Source organism: Mchenga conophoros, linkage group LG7 (assembly GCF_057382185.1).
Source record: "Mchenga conophoros isolate Kocher_MC1m ecotype Shallow Benthic linkage group LG7, M_conophoros_male_GT1.1, whole genome shotgun sequence".
Taxonomy (NCBI): domain Eukaryota; kingdom Metazoa; phylum Chordata; class Actinopteri; order Cichliformes; family Cichlidae; genus Mchenga; species Mchenga conophoros.
In genome coordinates this window covers 47,593,440-47,615,676 of record NC_140532.1, presented here as the reverse complement: position 1 = coordinate 47,615,676, position 22,237 = coordinate 47,593,440, and the positions used below count along the sequence as shown (strand labels likewise).

At 38.2% G+C, this 22,237-nt stretch overlaps 1 protein-coding gene across 2 annotated transcripts in view; it reads left to right on the top strand.

Moving 5' to 3' along the window:
• Positions 1-22,237, top strand: part of eng (endoglin) — a 47,473-nt gene that overhangs the window by 11,198 nt on the left and 14,038 nt on the right. For both annotated transcript variants that reach the window (XM_085279743.1, XM_085279744.1), the window contains exons 3-5: positions 6,862-7,004; positions 15,841-15,954; positions 21,078-21,267. In XM_085279743.1, coding sequence (XP_085135869.1) covers positions 6,862-7,004; positions 15,841-15,954; positions 21,078-21,267 — 447 coding nt within the window. The remainder of the gene's footprint in view (positions 1-6,861; positions 7,005-15,840; positions 15,955-21,077; positions 21,268-22,237) is intronic.

Below are 22,237 nucleotides of genomic sequence, written 5' to 3'. Positions count from 1 at the left end.
TCTCTGCAAAACCAAAACTGTTTGAATATACCAAGCACGATTTCTCTGGGGTTCATTACATCAAGGGTGCTTTCCCATAAAAGAGATGTTGTATTTGCTGTTCACAGGCTTCTAGTCTTCTTTAATGTTATTGCTCCCATTACCGGAGTCAGCTTTAGTCCTTTTTATTTTTGCTGACCAATGACATGCTGACACCCTAGAATATATTCAAAATGAGAAGCTGACTGAAAAGTGAACTTTGCTTTTTGCATATATGTGCTTCTCCTGGCAGTTATAGACAGTCTGGAGCCATAGTGAATAATTTCTAGGATTTGTGATGTGAGCAAGAGAGGTATACTGAAATGCACTGTGTGCACATAAGTAATGATTACCTAACATATTCTTATAAAAAAAAGGTCAAATACATTATAGAGAGGTGTTACGTTATAGTACTGGTAGTACCGAAAGCACAGAATTCCACATATCCCCATTCAGCCTATCAAATGCTAGCGCCAGTGCACAGGTGCCCGTATTATACTATTTCCTAGCATTTGTAATAACTTGATAACCTTGGGAACACTCAGCTTGTTCTTTTGTGGATTCACAAACACTTACTTGACGCTGGTAGCATATTGTGTGTTGACTAGACAGTATATGTTTTAAATTTTTGTAGAGAAGATTTGCTTCCCATGAACGTGTTACAACAAATTTTACACAAATGTAAAAGGAACAGATTTGAGTTTGAACACAGATCAAGTTAGGATATCAGCAATGTGTAGGGTACCTTTGATCTTAATAATGATAAATCACCTCCAAGTCTCCAAGCACAGCCTCTGGCCTCAGTTCAGCTACACTGCACTCTTCATAATTATGTGGCTCCCTCCTGGACAGTGATACTTCATTTGAGAGGTTCAGGTTGGCATCTCGTATTAATTACATTTTTCCAAAGTGTTTTAATTTAAATCTGGAAACAATGTGGAAGAACACTTTGGTGCACACGTGGATAATGTGTTTAGTGGGGTGTTGCTGGTCAGTCAAGCTGCAGTCTAAAAATATTAAAATTAGCATAATGTAATTAATACATAAAAAAATAAGATGTCACACATTTCTCATCCTGAGGTCTAGACCAGACAAATCTGTGCTCTGTTTTGCGAGGCTTACTTTCTGACTCAGTCAGGTGATACTTTCGTAAAATGCTAGCATTAGCATGATAACATTTTTACATAAAGAACCCGACCTGACCTCACTGCTAACTGAAACTAAGTGTAAAACAAGCGTGACAAAATAAAATGTAGCTTGCTGAGCTAAGCATAATAAAGTATGGCCATTTATTGAATGAGCACTTGAGTACCAGTGTTGTTCACATTAATCAGATATTTTTATCCCTGTATTATCTCGTCTTGATATCTATGCAGTGTTTTACACTGCAGGGGTAGCCTGGGGATGGAATAGGGAACTATTTGTATATGTGTTTTATGGTGTGTATGTGTTTGTGGTGAGATGAGAAGGTGGGTTTTGTCAAAACATGTGCATTTGATATTGTTACCTGCTTAGGGATTAGCTAGTAGCTACAGCGCTGTGCAAAGGTCTTGAGCCACACTTCATTACTTTATATTTTTACAGGAACATGGGAAATAGGTGCAGCAATGTATTGAAACTTGTGCAGACTTAAATGGGAATACAGTATATATGGCAAAAACATAGTTAGTACAATCCTAATAAGCTTGGAAATCTATATTTTCTAAGACAGCTTTTATTTTTCAAGAAAATCTGAACTGAATAAAGTCAAGCTTTATTGCCATTTCTTCTGTCTTCAGGGGTACTTCTGCAGGCTTCTTGAAGGACACTCAGAGGTCTTCTTTGAATGTTGGCTGCCTTTTATTCTGTTCTCCGTCAAGATGATCCCACACTGCTTAAATAATGTTGAGGTCAGGGCTCTGGGGAGATCAGTGCACGACTGATACTGTTCCATTGTGTGCTGTTCTATTCAGGTATCATTTTGCTGCATTGCTAGTATGTTTTTCAGGCCATGATGAAAAATGCATACATTGTCAGTCGTGTGGTTTCCAGCTGGCATTGCATGGTCAATCTAGCGTCATTTTTCTGTGTTTGTAATTCAGTCAGTTTTAACAAGATGCCCAACACCACTGGCAGAATGAAGCGCCAAACAATGACAGCACCTTCACTGTGTTTCAGAGACACTCACTGTTGTACCTCTTTCCTGACCTCCTCCATACATATGGATGATGATTTGAACCAGAATTTTAAAATATCAATTCATCACTCTATAAGAACTGTTGCCACTGATTTTCAGTCCAGTTCTTGTGTAATTTGGCATTCATCAGCCTTTTCTGACCATTTCACTTCTTTAAGAATGGCTGCTTGACAGTCAGCCTTCCACTGACACCATTTCTGATGAGGCTCCAGTGAACAGTAAATGGATCAACTAAGGGCCCAGATGCAGGTCCTGTGTAAAGTTGTGTTGTCTCTGTCAATTTTTGTAACTAAAGAAGTGTTTTTGCAACACGCTGATACTAACAAAGGGCCTAAAAATACAATTTAAAGTTGGTTCTTTGATAAGTTGTCTGTTATGTGTGACCACAACGCTGGTTCATCCCTCAAGATTGTCCCTTTTTGAAGTTTGAACAATTCATAGATGGGTGTTAAGTAAATGAGGGGTGGGTCAGGACTTTCACACAGTACTTCAAATCTGATAGACTGCACTCTACTCATTGAGTTCAATATTTGTATGCATAATTGCTAACAAATAAATAAATAAAGTAGAGCTATGAAGCAGAACATAGTTGATTTCAAGCTGATCCTCAGATTTCCTAAAATGGGCACAGTGTTGATGCTGGATTAATGGTCCCATGCACAATTGAACATGTGGAAAACGGATGTCTGTCATTTTCTGAGTCCGTCTCCCATCCTCTGGTAGAATGCCCTGAAGGTTAAGAAAGCAAGAGCAGATAGAACCTGGACACGCAAAGGGACCAGATGGACCCCCCCCTCAGACAAGTGTGTCATGCAGTATGGTTTTCATCAGTCACAGATATCGGCTTAATCCGCAAATATGAACCTTGTCCAAAGTCTCTTTTACAAACAGCAAATTGACAATTATTGATTTTGACTACAGACTTGGTTTTATTTTATAAGCTTTCGATCGGTTTGCTACGATTGGGTTTCATCGGTCTCCCGTTGAATAAAACTGTCTTCACGTCTGTTTTCATAAGAGATGGATTTCTAAGTAGCCTGTTTAGGTCTATAAAATAACAGACATGACATATACAACTACTGAAAAGGAAAGGAATAAAGATTAAAGAAGGCTTTAAGATCAAATCTTATTTCATGAATCGGGGGTATTTTCTGTCTTCAATTATGTTTTCTATTTATATCTACCCCTGATACCTAACATCTAAATAGAAAATCAGCAGCATCCATAAACACGTCTTCTCATGGAATGGAAAATGGAGGCGACTGATATAAGTAGATAAAGAGGACAGCGAATGAAATAGTTCTTCTATACCTCATTTACCAGCAGACCGCTTAGCGAGGCCATTGGCATTTCCGGGGGCAAGAGGGCAAAATGAATGTTCTTCATATCCGATGGTGACTCATAAAAAAAGGAGGCTGGTGACACAAGCATGCACAAGCACGCAAACATACACGCACATTCTTGTGTGGTCAGTGTGATTTATACCCAGAGCTCTTGGGCAACAGTCATGGGCCGTTGACTCTATGACAGCAGAACAAGAGAGAAATAACTTTAGGGTTGTGGTTATTGAGCAACAAACATTAACACAGAAGAGCAGAATAACAGGAAGCCAGCCTTGACCTCTGGGGTGAGAGGCAGAGGGGAAAAAAAGAGAACGCAAAGTATGGATGGTTCCCCATCTGGATTTTCAGGAAAACTTTTAGTTTGATGCTGAGCAGACTGAGGAACAGCGAAGATGACGATTTACAAATGATACAGGCCTTCCAAGTCCCTCAATTTGTGCCAAATATGTTCCTAACTTCATGGAATAATAAGACGACTTGTTCCACAATCTAAGAGGGAAAAAAACACCACGTGGAACATAAAAAGATGCATCACCTCCACAGTGCACAAAAGTGATGCGATAACAATGATGTAACTGAGTTTAAATTAAAAGCAGCCTATTTTCATCAGGGATATCTTAGGTCACAGGTAATGTGAGGAGAAAAAAAACATGTGAATTTACCAATTGAATACCCCCCCCCCCCCCCAAAAAAAAGAAAAAACACAAAAAACCAGCCCATTAAAGGAGACAAAGAGCTGATTATGTAACATGCTCTTGCTCCCACTATCTTGCCGTTGTTTGTTGCATTCATCCATTTCTGTCCCATTTTTATCACTATCTCTGGCCACTCTCGCCCACCAGCAGTGATGACATTGCCTCAAACAAGGCCGCTGATTAGTGCCACTTCTAAATAAGGCACATCCGGTTAGCTTTCCAATCCTCGTAATGTATCCATTAACCCCTTCCACCCTATTCTCCTGTCTCTGTCTCGCTTGCCTCACTCCAGATCTCCTCTGTGATGAATTGTGGCCTGCTAGGTAAACAGACCAAATGCATCATAAAAGCCAGTGGAGCGCAGTGTTATGCAGCATTTGCTTAGTAAATTCGTCGCTTCTGTCATGATACCACGCTCGCTTACTTATGTGCTTCGGTGCCAGCTGCTTTGAGGGTGATTGAGGCATGAATAGTGGATGTTTCGGCATATGTTGCGTATATTCATCACACAATGGATATGCTTATCTTATTTTTGAGTGTAGATCAGTTCTGACTGATTTAATGAAAGCTCATTCCATGTGCAGGTGGGCTAAGGAAGACTCTGTAAGGAGTAAATCCAAACTAGTGACTGTGTCAGCCATGATGTGGCTGTGACTAGTGCCAGAAAACTTCTAGAATAACCCACTTAAACTCTATCATCTATAGTCAGCGAACGGTGAGCGATGGGCAAGGAAAGCGATCTCTAATTGAGCTGGAAAAAGCCTCTGACCTTTTTTCTTGAGGAAAGAGGAAGTTTGTTGGAGAATATTTTGTCCCTGGCAACTTTATACAGGTTAGAATAAGCATGCGTGCACACATATTCATTCTAGTCTAGCACAATAGATCTCTGGCACACAGACACGCATACACAGTCCAGGTCAAATACCAGGCATTTATACCCACCCTCACCAGTGATCATACACCCTTGGCTGGATTAATTCAGCCTCCCAAGACTTGGATCCTCAGGTTAAACAGCAGTCTTCTAGCAGGGAGCAAAGTGAGCACGGTGATGAATGACTGCAGCCCCGTGTCCTGACACGTCTGATAAACGTGAACCAGCGGATCTGTTTTTAAACAATGTAGTCCTACCCACACATTTAACATCCATTCTCTGCGACCAGGGGAAAGCTTTCAAAATGATTAATAACAAATTTAGCCCTGTTCTGACAAGAAATCTGTAACATTGCTGGGTTTATCTTTCTTTTAAATAATAGCGTTTTGGCTTTCACACATGAAGGTTTTCTTTTGGTTTTTCTCCTGTTATGTCAAAATATGACAGGATTGTTACAGATGGATTCAAATTCTTGCAATAAGATATGAGACTAGAGAATACAGGGAGTTTCATATTAAGGTTGTGAGCAGTGTTGGTCAAGTTACTTGAAAAAAGTAATCAGTAACTAATTACTGATTACTTCCCCCCAAAAGTAATCCCGTTACTTTACTGATTACTTATTTTCAAAAGTAATTAATTACTTAGTTACTTAGTTACTTTTTAAAAACACGATTTACAACCTGAATAGGTGATAAAGCGATAGATCTTTCAGCCCAATTCTACTTTTTCTACATAATCCATCATACAAAATGTAATCAAATGGAAAAATCTCTTTTTAAAACTGGTTTTTATTAGTTTTAATCTTTTAACTTCATGCATCAAGCAAAATTTTTTTTGTGTTTACACTCACTCTTTCAAATAGATGCAAGTAAAACACAGCAGAAAATAAATAAAATCAAAGACTAGCGGTCCTTTTGCTCTATTTTGACCTGTAAAGCAGGAGTGGGGTAGGCGGAGGTTTACCCTGGTGCAGGTGTGCCGCGGTCAGTTGAAGAATCCGCGAGTTTCTCTGTGAATTTCCCGTTATGTCGTAGCGCACTCGGTGCTTGCTTGGAAGTTTAGGGGTTTTTTTTTCCGCTGTAACAAGAAGTTTTCTTCCCACGCACAATGGACGCTAATGTTTTTGTCACTTTTTATGGAATCAAACTTAAAGTAACCCATATGGAAAAGAAATAGTAAAAACTTATATGTGATTACTCATGAAAGTGGCCACTTTCATGAGTAAATCATATAAGGCTTACATGATTTACTCATGAAAGTGGCCACTTTCTCATTACTTTCATACATTGTTTTAGTAAGTATCCAAAACATACAAGTTTCATTATATAATTTTTCAAGGGATCTTATATCTGTTTTCACTCTTATATGCTTTTCATACAAGTTTCACACAAGACAGATACAAACTTTATAAGATTTATATATATCTTTTCCATATGGGAAGGTCAGTACTTCCACGCTTTAAATGCTGCACACTCATACTCTCTCCCCTCGATATATGATCCATTGTTGATCTGCACACAGCTGTTGTCACAAACGTCGCACTTGCTTATGTCACTGTCATGAGACATTCTCGCAAAAAATCACGGTTTTAGTAACGCAGCGGTCCTACGGGAAGTAACGGTAATCTAATTACCGTTTTTGCAATAGTTACAAGTAACGCGTTGCTGCCCATCTCTGGTTGTAAGCAATAAATTATTTACTGCAACTTAAAAACATGCTGCTGTTCATATTTAACTATTCTTACTTCATTTTTTTCAGCCACAAGTCAGACATGCACCCCGGTGACTTCAAAAGGTGAGAAAGGCAGTCCGTGGATCGTGAATGAGATTGGCTGTTGGACCAGTTTTGTCGGAGAGGACAAGGCAGAGGTCCACATCTTTAAACTGAACTTTAATAACCCGGTAAGCATGTCAAAGTTATTTGAGTCTATCTAAGTTAGATATAATAATCTGTAAAAATTGTCATCAAGTTAAAAAAAATCCAGTTTGACTGAGAGTGTTGTACACCGAGCTCGTCTGAACTTTATTATTTTTATGGAAAGAAGTAATAACCTGAAAAGTAGTGGTAAAATTCAAATAAAACTTTAGGTAAACATCACAATGTAGAAAGTTCAAATGTTTCACAATTAAACTGCTGCCATCTGTCAAGCACGGTTTAGTTGTCATTTAATCCCAAATTCCCCTGTGCGACAGGGATACGTTATCGTCTGCTCATTCATCATACTTCTTAGCTGATGGAACAGTATGTCAGGTGCTGTCATGCTGAAAAGGAGAAAGCTCTGCACCTATGTTCACCTCACAGTTCACAGCATTCCTAAAATGAAATGTTTCATTCCACTGAACTATCATTACACTGAGTTTAATGATGCTCATTTACTTATTTATAGAGTTATCAGATGTTATGCAATGTGGGACAGTATTAAAGCTGAGTCAGTTTTAAAAACTGACCATACCCAGTAAAAAGAAGCATGCACTGTGATTATGCACATTTAACTTTAAATATATCATTTTTTTTTGCATGATATTTTCTATGACGTATGATTTCAGCTGTATTAGAGCTAACAGCTAAATTCAATCGTAGATAGAAACAAAACACCACAAGAACTTTTGCAATCAACAGTCCAAAATTCAAAATAAATACTTCAACTAAAACTTGCACAAAATCAAAACCCCTTTTATACAGTATGTGAGTAATCACCAGTTCAACCAATCTCCACAATATGCAGAACTACACTCATCAAAAGCACCAGCAAACACCCTCCTTTCCCTTTCTTGCGCCATCTCTAAACCTTGGTGTAACTGGCAAAATATCAGACAGCTTGTTGCAATTTTTGGCCTTGAAGTAAATGGAAGATTGTGTAACGGCAGAGCTTGTTTTAGGGACGAAGCCCTCATTGTTAGCAGTTGACCTTTAGTTTCTAATCAATAGGCTTCAGCAAGATTTACAAAGCTTATAATGATGGCAGTGCAGTTATTTCTCAGTACCTTGACAAAAATTAATTCTCAGAGTTCAGCACTTTACTGATTATGTCACAGTAATTATGCAGTTTTTACTTCTTGTCTATAACTTTTTGGGCTTTTCGATGTTGTGACGGGGGCTTTCAGAGACCAGCGCGAACGATGAATGTTCCTTATTCATTTCTAAAAATATCAATGCTACATTTGAGCATGTTCTTCTAACCAAGTGAAGCATCCAAAAAAACACCTCAGTGTTCGAACATATCGTTTGACACCGTCCCACACAGAGTGAGGTCATTAATTTCGCAAGAAATAAAACTGGCATAGGATGGAGCATATAATTTACACACTTGATATAGTTTGACAGATATGATTTTATTCAGTTTAATGTGTTCAAATTAATGAATAACAGTGTTAAAAGCACTGCATAGACCATTAAACACTCCTCTTCTTTATGTAAATTAATGACCTGTGAATAAAAAGAAAATACATAATGACTTAATTATGAAGGAAATATGTTAAAGTATTCCTTTTTAAAAAAAATGTAAAACAGTCTGTGTGCTTTACTGTATCAGACATTATGCTGTGGTGAGGTAAATAAGTGCAGCTTCAAAAGAGTTTTATTCCTTTTAAAGGCACATTTTCAGCTGGATGGGAAAGGATAATTTTAGTACCGGTATTCAAATTAGAAAAAGAACAGGTGTAATTGTATGAATTAATGATGGCTGAGCTCCTTTAGAACTTGGGTAATGTGCATACGTGTTCACAGTGCCTTGCCTTAAAATGGATGGATGTTATTGTTTAGTTGTCAAACCTGCGGCTTTCCTTCTGTGACAACTCATAATGTCGTTGTAACGCAGAGATGTAAAGACCTTGTATTACCGCGGAAGCACTAGCTGGTAGTCGGGCCGTACGCGTGTCTTAGTGCAGTTGAACATAATCCACAAAGTCCGCTTGTAGTCGAAAAACAAACAGGCAAACGTTTATTTCCACAGTTTGAAATACAGTGATCCATTTCTGAGTAAACTAAGAGATGATTAGACCTTTATCCTATACACCTTGAGTTAGCAAAGATGCACTGCTACCTGTCTTATGTAAAGTCTTGATAAGGAACAGCTTTTGTAGGTTGGAAAATCTGTCATGTGATCTGGGATCTTACTGCTGATGTGTGTCAGGCATGAAAACAAAACTGTAGGCTAAAAAAGTCCTATGGGGGATCAATGTGTGGAACCTGGCATTTTATGAGAGACACTTAAGGCTAAAGATAATAGTGTATCTGGTATGTTTTTAAAAAAATGCACATTTTACCGTATTTGGTCATCATTGTGCGCAGACTTTCCCTGACTCTGAATAAATAAGCTTTTAAACATCTTCCCAGATTACAAAACATAAACACACTCCTTTCCCAACTTTATCAGCCTGATAACTAGCTAACCATTAACAGATGCCAGATGTGACAGAAACGCAGCTTTTTTCAACCCCTTTTAAAAGCCACATTGTTCAATTTTGGTCTGTGTTTAAAGAATTCATTTTCCAGCTAAACAAACATATGCAGTAATTGCTGATAGGGTATTGGGATGTTTTGATTTTCAAACTTTTTGCTTCAGGGAATGTCAGTGAAAAGTAATTCTAGAAAAGTTCTAATCTATATGTTGTTATTGTTCGGCCAGACTCCATTTTTCACTGTCCAACATTGTCGGTCAGCTCGCATTAGTCATTTCTTTATCAGTGTCCTTTGTTTGTTTGCTTGCTTCTGCTGTTTGTTTTCACTTAGACTATGTAGTATTTTTGCACAACTTCTGTTAAGCAAATGCTATTTATTGATCATCCCGTTTTATTTTTCACTGTATTGGTTTTTCGCCGTCATCTGGCAGAGAGTATGAGAATGGAAAAGCAGATGTGTGCAGCCTCGCTAAGACATTGTCACAGGATGGTGAAATACAATCCCTGCCTGCCCATCCATCAGCTCCAGAATTAATAAAAGCCTCAAGGTCCTTTCCTTTAACCTCTCCCAGGAAAGCCATTGAGAATCCTGTCATCCTTTAGCAGAAACGTTTACCAGCAAGCTAAACTGATTCAATTTGATTTCCACTGGAAAATGTTATGATATACAAAGAATCATTAACACAAGCGTCCTTAAGAATGAAGCTTGGTTACCTCACATATGGTTTTGTGCCTTTCTTTGCTTCGAGTAATGCTGCTAACATTGTGCAAGCACATCATTGTCTTTGTCTCAAAGACACAGTTACTGCTGCAAATGTCGTCAGGTCTTTAGTCTCATTTAATGGACTGTAAATCAGAAGAAAATGCAGTTTGATGACAAAACAGATTTAAAGCATATTAGAAAGGAAATGGTTCTCGGTCTTTTTATTAGGCCCGAAGAGTAAAATCAGGCACATTATGTTCTGTGGGAGAGGAAGAAAAGTTAATTGCGAAAAGTTCTAAGTGTAGTTTGTGGAAAGAATGGCGCAAGCTCTCTGATTTTAAAAAAAGGTGAACTCTGTTTGAGACTGGTGAGAGTTCACAAAAGGAATTTGGTCTGCGATCTGTGTGATCCACTCAACACTGTGCATAATTGGCATATCCTGGTCTCTTGATGGGACCACGAGTGGACGTTTTATCATATCAAAAAGCCAGAAAAAAGTGGACATGTGACCTCTTAACACATACCCCTTATCTGCTTTTGGCTGTCTGTTTATATAAAAAAAAACTGTTCTTGTAAACAAAAAGAAAGGGGAACATATTCATCTTATGCCAGACTGTCCAGTCAAAAGGGAGGTTTGCTCTTGGATCCTCTTTTCTTTGTCCTCCAAATTGTCTTATCACCTTCTTCCCCATTCCTTTATTTTCATACTGATTTACAACCTGCCAGGAACAGTTGACTGTCACAGTTTGACCCCACAGAGAATTATAGAGGGAGCATCAAGGGGGTACACAGTCAGAGAGAATTCACTGGGAGGAGCCGCTTGTACAGGACTCATTGATGTCACACAGAGGCTTGGATAGTCAGGCTCTTGGCACAAGGCCGAGACGAGACCAAGAGAGCCAATTCAAGCCAAGGGAGAGAGTCAAAAGAATAACTGGAAACTGCATCAGCAAAGGCCCTTCAAAAAATGCTCTGAAGAAAAGAAAAAAAAACCTGAAAAGGAAAACAATTGTATCTTGAAAGCACAGGAACAAAAGCAGCAAAGGTGAGTGATCAGGGTCAGAGTTCAAAAGGAAAGAAAGAAAGTCACAAAAGGATGAAGGGAAGTTAGACAGAAAGCTCATTAGAAAGGGGTATTTAAGGAAAACACCGCCGAGAGTTATCTCTGTATGAAGCACAATGAAGTCAGGAGGAAATGCCGTTCATTCATTTGCTCTACGCACATGCAACACAACAAGTGAGGCACAAACTAAATGTTACAAAAGAACCTCAGACCTCTCCAAGGTTAGTCTGTCTTCAGGGCAATCTAGCTGTATTCTTTTTCTTTTTTTTAAAATTTAATAATATATACCGTGCACAGAAGATGGAATCAAAAATGTGATTTCCTGTGGCTCACCTTGCCACATTCACACAGTATTGCACATGTTATGCATTTATAGAGACTGACACATGGAAATCATATACAGCAGTAGCTCATATTTTATGGCCACCTTCTGCACTGTTGCAGACAACTAGCATTATACGGTATGCTAATATGTTAGCCAATTATTTTTCAACACCCTTTGCAGGATTTTTTTTCGGCCTGTGATTTGATCTTATAGCCCCTGTCTTATTCACTGATATCTGAGTTTCCTGTGGGCTATCACAGGAATTTTAAATTCCCCAACTTGTAGAACTGGGTCTATCTTTACATTCAAAGTGAGTGTGATGCTATTATGATGGGCAGAGCAGCATTTGAGTACTTGGATATCTAACAGCTTTAGACACTGTGTTCCAGGTTCTTGTGGTAAGTTATTATTTTCATGCCAAACCCTCTGCCTGTAGCGAACATGTTTCTTTTATAAGTAGTCCTAACCACTAGAGATGGCACGATACCACTTTTTTATGTCCGATACCGATACCGATATCATAAATTTGGATATCTGCCGATACCGATATGAATCCGATATAGTGTTTTTTAATCAACAAAACTGTTTTTTAAATATCTTGCTGCATTTTGTATAAGTTCATACTCAAGTTTAAAACAACAACTACACTAAAGCTATTCTGTTATACCTGTATGCAAAAAAAAATATTTCATAGTTCAGCAATACTGATCAATCTAATAAACTTAAACCTACACCATCCTCCCTATTCTGGTATTTTAAAGAGTACTTAGCATAAATATTAAGCAACCTAACTAATAGGGTTCCAACTCCCAGCAACAACAAAAATAAATAAATAAAAAATAGGGAACCACCCCTCACGCTCCACCTCATGATGCTTAATCCACGTAATCAACCTTAATTTGATGCAGTGTGAAAAAAAATGCACAGAAATCAATTATTTTTCAAGAAATATTAAATAGATTCAACATCTTTCTTCAACAAAATTGCAGACTGCACAGATGGTACCTTCCCAAAGGAAAAAGTACTATAGCTTACTAGGGTATATATATTAGACTTAATAGTTACTATATACAGTAATTGACTTCTATTCATTTTACATCAAATTAAAAGTTTGGGTGTCAGATAATTATTTATTAAAAGCTAGACATTTTAAATGAGAATAAGAAAGAAAAGTATGTCTTTGTGCCCCCTTTTCCCTGTTAATGCCCTATCGGCCCCCCTGGCTAAACTTTGCTAGATCCGCCCCTGCACAGTTACCAGCGTCAGCTACGTAGAAAAAGATCCTTGAGTAGAAAGTAATATTAAATACATTCTAACAATAGCTGATCAAGCTTAAACATGCTGCTGTTGTTCAGCCGCTGGTTTCCTCTTTCTGGTGCAAAGTGGGCCAAAAGCAAACTAGAGACATGGACTCCCGACAGAAAAGCCGATCAGCTGATCGTTAAGCAGTTTCACCATTGAAGTAGCAGCAGGAGGAGAGGCAGTCGCTTGTTAAGCTTAACGCAGGAATGCTTTACAAACATTCAGAGATGGACTTACACACTTGCTTTACTTCTCTCGGGATAACTTTGTCGGAGATGAAATGCCGGGTTGCTAGCGAAGCTCCAAATGCTATGCAGACCACTGACAGGTCCTGCATGCCACAGCCGCTCTATCACGTGATGCATACTGCTCCGACGTGCTAACGTTCTGAGGTGAGTTACGGCATGTTGCAAGTTTTGTGAGGTGCTTTCGTGATATTTAATGGATCGGATTACATTTTTTATTTTTCTCCGATATCCGATCCAGTAATTTAGGTCAGTATCAGACCGATACCGATACGTAATATCGGATCGGTCCATCTCTACTAACCACTGATCTATTCAGATAAATTCCACTGTATCTTCACCTGGGACTGCAGTCACCCCTTTTAGACATTTTTCCTTTCAAACTGGGGACTGAAACCATTTATAAGATGCAGAAGTCATTAAGCACAAGCCTGCATGTACTAGACACCGGTTAAAGCTTGTGTCTCACTGTGTGTGTATATCAGTGATCCTTCTGTCCATAGCACTCAGCGTGCAAGGCTGTCTTTGAAATTCATCTGTGTTTGGTTTATAGGCAATTTGTCCATGGTCTCCTTAGACTTAATTTGCTCTGCTCTGTATGCGCCTGAAAATTTCCATAGCTTCAACCTGAGCTCATCACAATTCTCTTGGATCACACTCTGGCAACATCAGGTATCAAGTAAATGAATTTGATATGAGGGCGTCTTACTGTTTCCCCAGCAAGCTCATTGTCTCACTAACAGGTTCTGTCTGAAAACAATCTGCCTTCAAATACACACAATATAACAGAATAAAGCATTTGGTGTCAAGAAAAAGTTGTGAATGTTAACCTCCCATAAAAGCCTCACATTGGAGCAATACTTCCAAGTTTTTACCCCCTTCTTCTTCTTCTTTTTTAAAGCTGTTGTTCATTTCTAATGCACTGAGTCATAAAATTGAGCTGATTACAAATCCATGACTCTTTCACTTTTCTAAACCTAATTATCTTGGGTCTCTTGCGGAAGTAAAAAGACCTGGGATTCATTGGAATTAAGTCTGTCGAAAAAATAAAAAGTCTTTAAACCCAGACTTATTATTCCACATTCCAAAGGTTTACTCACCACCACTTACATCCATAAATCTCTGCAGCACCAGCTTTGCCAAACGCATATGCGAAGCATAGTAATTAAGGCTGATTCATAGTGTGACTGGGGTGGTGATTAGCAAATCACATCACCATTATGTTACTGTGGTTAAAATATAGTTAATTGGATATTACATTATGTGTTGAATTATGTTAATGGTGTTTTATATGTAATATGCCTCATAACAACCACCAAGGTTAGCCATTGTTAAGGCAGCAGGTTGTGAATGAAACGAAGTAGATAAATTAATAATAAGACTGTACATAAGTAATTCTGACTACACCTTTAGGGATAGTTTTAATGCAACCAAGACACAGAGTATACATTACACAAATGCATCTAATTGCACATCTGGTAAATAATTAATTTTATAGCTTTACATGTTTTTTATGTCTCCTCCCTTGCATTGCATAGAAATGTAATAATAGAACCAAGCTACATTACCTCATAAATATCAGCGTCAGCTCAAAAGCAGGCATTTGAAGACTGTTTGCTTCTTGCCTGTTTTTGACTCTCTTCAAATGAGTGGTTGCACGTGTGTCTGGAGCGATCCACGTGTTGACATCTCATGGTTGCGAAAATAAGGAATAGTCACGTCCCCCCTGCTGAGATTTCCTCCAGCATGGAAATTAAATCAAAGTTGTGCGGTATTAAATTGGGGTTGGAACTATTTTTGTGTGCTGCAAGTAAAATATCTCCCTCCTCTGTCAACTTGAGGCCTATTAATTTAATGACAGATAGGGAAGGTTGCAAATTGGTGAGCAGCTCTACCCAAGACCTTCAAAGTTTGAGCAGTGTTGAATTGTGATTCAGTGCAAAATGACCATAATAATGTTGGTCTTTTTATTTGCTCTCTGAAGTTTCAGAACTTTTCATTCTTCATGTCACAGGTTAGAAAATGCTTAAATCGCATTTGTGATGTTTTTCATCTTAAGCCAGTGTAATAATGTTTGAATTTCAGGAAAATGCTACGTTTCAATTTTGCCTGTGCTAAAGGTTAATTCTTGTCATTTCATTACAGGATATTTTTCATTGTCTACATTAATTCATCCCCCCAAAAATGATGTAGCATAGCTGCTATGTATTCTGTTTTCCTTTCTTTTTTCATTCTGCTTTATGATAACACAATCAAAAATTATACAATGCGAGCCAGAAGCATTGCTTGAAGTGCTTCTCAAACATTTTAATGTTTTGATTTTATTTCTGTATTACGTGGCACATACACAACGTGGAAGGCTTTCCAGAAAACTTCTAATAGACAGTGCAGTAGTTCCCATATGGCTAAACATTGGGACTGAATATTTATAACACTTGATTGCTTTGTCTTTCGTATCAGTCCCAATCTTCCACCTGGAGATGTATACCACCTTCAGACATCATTTGCCTGCAACACTTTCTGAACCTGCAAACTATTTGGAAAGTTGTTAGCTTTCATATGTAAAGCAGACTTTCCACTGTAAAAATAGACGCTGCGTTTAAAACTTCAGTCTGAACTTATATGAGTAGATATAACAGCTGCATTGTGTGATTTTCTATTTTTATTCTTGTAATAATTTGTGTTTTTTTTCCTTTCAGGAAAATGTCATATTTCAAATTAACTTGACTGATGCAAAGCCAATGCACCTTATCCTCACATCTGCAGAAACAGCTTATGGTTTATGCTATCTCAACAGCGAGGTTCACTTGTATGTAAGTAATGCATCTTTGTTTTTCTGTACTACCGTGCGCACATGCAGTTTTTTGCTTTTCTTTTGAATGCACATTTGGGACTGAACCTGGAAATAAAATGCCACCTTTGGCCCACTTTTATTTAACCCTGATTACACATACTGCCTCAGCTGTAACATAAGGTTGTTAAAGAGTCACTAACTAATCATAAAAAAATATCAGGTTGTGGGGATGCCACTACAAGTAGTTAGTTTTATCCGTAATGCATGATTTTCACATGTCTCCAGATGTGCTTGTCTATCGCCAGCTGTTTTCACACACAGTCAAGCTGACACAGCTGTGCAGCTCTGTGAGTCTGTTTGGAGAGACAGTAAACTATGTTGATTTTGCAGTGTTGATTCCCCAGTGGCCCCTCTGTAGTGAAATGTTACAAAAGAGCAAGCAGTTTTGTATTTTGTGTCTTTTACCCTCCACACTATAAAATCGTAAGAGAAGTTTTAGAGAGTATCGAGGAAGGCTGATGCTGATGGCACTGGCCATAAAATTAATGTTCCAATGAAACCGGAGATTCTGACTTTTATACACTGTTCTTAGATTATGTTTGTGGACTGAACCCAGGAAGAACTTGAAACTTTTATTCCATTGTGTGCTTAAGTGATAATGTCAGGGCAAAATGCTACAGTGGTAATTAAAAACATAAACCAGGATTTAAATAGCACTGAGATGGGCAAATAAATGAGATTGCCTCTAACTAGGCTATTATTTCTAAATATGTTATTGATGAAGCTCCTCATTGCTAAATGAAAAATGTTGCAGTATCTGTACATAAGGACCCTTATCCTCATGAGAAATTGTAATAACTGTGATTAAATCAATATTAAAACCATTAGGCATCTGATGCTGTTGAGGGCTATAGAAAGTATTTGGTTTTTAAAGTCACAGTGCAGCACTGTACAACTACACAATGATTGTAACACTTTGTGCTCCCAAAGGAAGGATGGAGGTGTTTTTCCTACCTTAGAGTAAACTGAATTTAGATTTGAAACATCCTCGGGAGATAGAATTACACTGAACATTTAATCGTCTTTATTTCTTTCCACAAACTTTGCCAATCTAGTTTAAAACATTTTTTCGCCTGGATTGTGTCACTGTTTTTGTCTTGAGAACAATTAACATTGGATTTTAAAAACAAACAAAAAAAAGGAAGAAAGAAAAAAGCTAAATCTCACTGTCCTTTTCGTGAAGTTAGTGTTTTGTATTTGTCGGATTTAAGAAGCCATGATACGCTTGAAAAACAATGAAATGTTTGGAGGAATGTCACCAATTACTGATATGCTGACAGCAGTGTGATAGCACATCCTGTATCATGTCCTGTCGAGAGCCTAGACAACATTGCCTGTGACTGCAGGATGTTTTTGTGGGATGAGCCATATCACTGGGGGATAATAGCGCTTTACTGCAGATTGCATTGTAAGAGAATCAGCATCTGGTCAGCATCTGAGAAAGTACGTCACCAGCTTGACAGCTTGGCTCAGTGTCACAGCTCTTGTTGACCTCCCATAGCTGACCCGAAAACATGTGGCGACAGCAGCGTTTTATCTGTAACGTCTTGCAGCATTTTTTAACGATCTTACGTGACAGCTTGTTAGTTGAAAAAGCTTCTTTTTTTCTCTCTCCACCAGATTTCAAACAATTTGTAACAAACTTAACATAATTAAAATACTTATACAAACTGATAACATTTTATGGAGGAATGCCCAGCTTCTGACATGACACTATACAATTATTGCATGGAGTAACTGATGGGTAGTAGAAGAAGAAATTCCTGTAATCCTCAGCAAACAGAAAGGCTCATTTATTTCAAAAGGAAGGTTCCTTGATCATTACTGGAAGAATTCGCAATAACAAACTGATATTACTGATACTAATGTGAGTTAAATTCCGCTGTGGTCATTAAAATGATTGCCATTGTTATTTCCTTTTTTCTTTCCATCCTGCCTTTGAGGCCTTCCCTGTCTGTCGTGACTAACTTGCCTCCTTTTATTTCTGTCATTTCCCTTCACGCTATTTTTGATCGCACGTCAATCAAATATTTATGTAGAAAGACTGATGACTCCCTCAGGCTTCCTCGGCTTTCACCAACCACCCCCCCCTTTCCTTGTGACGCAAAAGCTTATTTTGGTCAGATGCTATGTTATGCCAAACATCTGTTGAATGTGTTCACCTCTAGTTGAAGGACCAATTGGCATGGTAGTTGTAGTAATGTGCTGAACAGTTAAAGAAACACTGATGACCGCCCAAAACGCATAAGAGCTGTTAATTTTAGAGTGTTCATTTAAAACTTCAATGTAAAACTTCAGATACAGCTAGCTGAAATATTCAGAGCAAGGCAAAAAGTTAATCTGAAATTGAAATTAGGGGTGGGCGGTATAAACGGTATACGGTAGAAATGATATAAATTTGGCCAAAGGTAGAGATTTTGACTACACCGCTCTACCGCGATAGCGCATATTGATGGTGTCATCAAGCTGTGCCTGTTTTGGTCGAAAACATTGCAGCGGCTGCAAACAACATCATCTGCAAATTATGCCGTGCCACAGTAATAGCAAAGAGATTAAGCACTTTTGGAATATGGGGAAAGCCAAAAACTGCGCTTCCTCCACATCTGTACCATTAATTCATTAATGCCGAATTCTCTCACAGATGCTCTATTACCATGTTGTTGCAGTATATTAATGACTAACCTCGTATTGTGGATGGATTATCTCAGTTGTTCTCCTGACTGAAGTTTGGTCCGTTTACAACACCCTTCCATGCAATTGCATTTGTCCCTAACCACCAGAAACCCTCACCTTAACTTTTATCGAGTGGAAAAAAGTTCGTCGTTCAGCTTCACTGTGCTAATGTTATGCTAATATAGCTGTGTCACTAGCGATCACGTAGGACATCATTATATACCACCTAGTCCAACTTCAGTAACCCTACAAAAGTCACTGCTGTCTTCAATTATGTTGGAAGCGATAGCAGAGCTGTACATTAAAATTTTGTCAGAAATCTCTCAGTCAGAACATGCTATACCATGTTTAGGTAGAAACTAGTGAGCTAACTTCCTGCTAACTTTTAACTCTGTTGAATTTAATAAATTCTGTTTTCATGGATCCCTGGATGTTAAACTTAATTGTTACACCTGGTAAAGCAGCAACGCTGATCATTTTATTAAAGATGAAAGAATTTAGACAGTTTTTAACTCTCAGTGATGCCATAGTGTTCGTTTGACTTTGGGACCTGAAGCTGACGTTTTAGACCCAGATTACTCCGCGAGGCTCCTGACTACATTAGCCGTAATGCTCCAACAATCCATCAAGCAGTGCGCCTTCATAGCTTACCAAAGTCGTACTAAAACATTTTTTGACAGATTACTGCGCGCTGTGTGCTACGTAAAATTGGTTCGAGGTCAATAAGCACAACCAGAATTCATAGATAAGGGACACTGTCGATTTTTGAGAAAATTAAAGGATTTTAAGTGTGCCTTATATTGTGTAAAATACGTTATACAGAAGAAAATAATATATCGTGGTATATATCGTTACTGCACATGTATGGCGTTATTTTTGTGCCACTATTCTGAGCGCATGTAAAAAAAAGTTTTATAACCTTGATATGTAAAAATGTGCTCAATAAATAACAATTAAAAAAAGAAACCATGGGCTCCAGGTTTATTTTGGGCTCAATCTTTAATGAATTTCTATCTAGGCTGAGTTGTTCTTCTCTACTTGAGTGCTCCAAGAGCTAAAGAAGAAAAAAAGCACTGCACCTCTTCAGTGCATTCAGTGCCACACAATGAATGGAGAACAGCTAATTTTGAAGAAATAGGTTATACCAATCCAATGACATCACTGGCCAAATAAAAGAAAATGTTATTTCAATTAGGGCTGGGCGATATGGCCTAAAATCCATATCACGGTATAATGTGAATCATGTGTATGGCGTTATTCTGAGCGCAAGTAAAAACAATTTGAGCGCACGTAAAAAAAAGTTTGCAGGTGCAAGTGTTGCATTTTGAGGAGAAATTTATTTCGAGCAAAGAAAAGCTAAATTTGAGTGAACAAAATTCATTGCTGCGTGCAAAAATGTATTTCAGTGTTTGCTATTATCCACACACACACACAATAGCAGCCCCTGTCGCTCAGTTTTTGCATTAGCGCTTGCTTGCAATGTGCTGCTTGCGCTCTCGAAATTTCTGCCCGTGCGCGTTCAACTCTTTCTGTGCACCGTTATATTTGTGCCACAAAGCCAGCCAATCACAGACTTGGATGCAAAAAAAATCTGATTATAACCTATTTCTTCAAAATTAGCTGTTCTCCATTCATTGTGTGGCACTGAATGCCCTGAAGAGGTGCAGTGCTTTTTTTCTTCTTCAGCTCTTGGAGCTCTCAAGTAGAGAAGAACAATTCAGCCTAGATAGAAATTCATTAAAGATTGAGCCCAAAATAAACCTGGAGCCCATGGTTTCTTTTTTTAATTGTTATTTATTGAGCACATTTTTACATATCAAGGTTATGAAAGCCTACTCTTAACAATCTTAGCAATCCCTATTCCTAAAGCCTTCCCCTACTTTCTTATTCATGCAAAACATAATATAAACTCCATTATTTCCCATTGGCCCAGACGAGGAAACAGCAGTGTCTAGTCGTTGGGATGGATGTATATATTTATACCTTGTATGGAGCCAGATTCCAGCCGACCGTGGTGACGCACAAAGCTAAAAAAGGTCCCATTTCCTGGCCCCACACAGGAAGCAAAGGAAAGACCTTGGCTCCAACAGGGTTGTGCAACTGGCCTCGTGGACACTTAACCATAATAAACATTTCTTTTTAACAGGGCCCTGCTAGGAGAATAGGGGGAAAGTTGGGTGTGGAGGGTAAGAAAAAGTATAATGAGATTGATGGCCAAATATGTTTGATCTAACTAATTCTAAGCAGACAAGAGGTAAATAAAAATACAGGCAAAGCTGACTCATACAGTTCTGTGTAATCATAGCAACGGGTAGTGGACATGCCTTTTAGGACCTGATTTTGCTCTGTGCTTTCTGAAAATTACATTAAATGAAGGTAATGAATTTGTTTTTTGCCTTTTCTCTCCAGACAAACCAAAACTCCACAATTACACTACACAATGCCAAGGAACCAAGTTTTCAGAGAAATTTCCATTTGATACAAGGTTTACCCTCCGAAGAGGAGGAGCTGATCAAATGGGCAACAGAGACGTTTGGGGGTGTGACTTCATTCACTACTCTTAGTAATGTGGATCATATCACATCAACAGGAACACAAGGTGAGAGACATTTGTGTAAAGGTGATTTTGGGTTAATTTTTATTACAATCATCTTCTAAACCATCCATTTACTTGTAAGGCATGGAAATGTGCCATACACACATTATGAAATAAAGATCTCTCTCTCTCTCCCATATATATATATATATATATATATACACACACATCAGATCACAGAAGAACAGCAAAAAGGTTTCTTATCTGTCTCTAAAATTGTGTTTTGAATGAACTTTGAAACTGTGTGGGTTTTTTGTATTTAGGATATGCTATCTGCATCTGTGTTTGGTGTAAAACAGCATGTTTGGATGCTGAAGAGAACAAAGTAATTACAGTCAGCACATCATGCAGCTCCAGCTTACATAACTCAGGAGAGAGTCTGCATTATAGTAATCAAGGCTGGATGCGGTGCTGTTTCTGGTGCTCTATAGAGAGCATTCATCACTAACCTTCTTTTATCTGAAGTATGCATAAAAACACTTTCTGATGAAATAACTGCAAAAAGCAATGTGTGCACCAAAAAGCTGTTTTGAGTCGAACATTTTCATAGGCAAGTTTTCTATTACTGAATGTCATCTGTGCACTGATTTCCAATGCTTTTCATACACATTTGTAGGTGGACAAGCCAGAGGAATTAAAAGCAAAACAAACAGCTGCGACAGATTTTTTAAAAACATTTTATTTTGTTTTTTTTCTATAAAGCTGTATGCAACAAGCACAACATGTTAAAATCTTAAGTAGTCTGAGAAAATCTTGAGCTTGGCTAAAGTGTTGAGGACTAATCAACATATTTTTTTAGTGCTGACAAGATGTCATTACATATGGCAGAACATTTGGAAAGAGAAGCAATTGAGAAGTGACCATTGATGCTGAAGATGGAAGCACAAAACAACACAGATTCAAAGTGAACATTCACGGATGACTAAAAGCTGGACATTAGGAATATTATGGGATGTTACTGCCATCAGCAGTA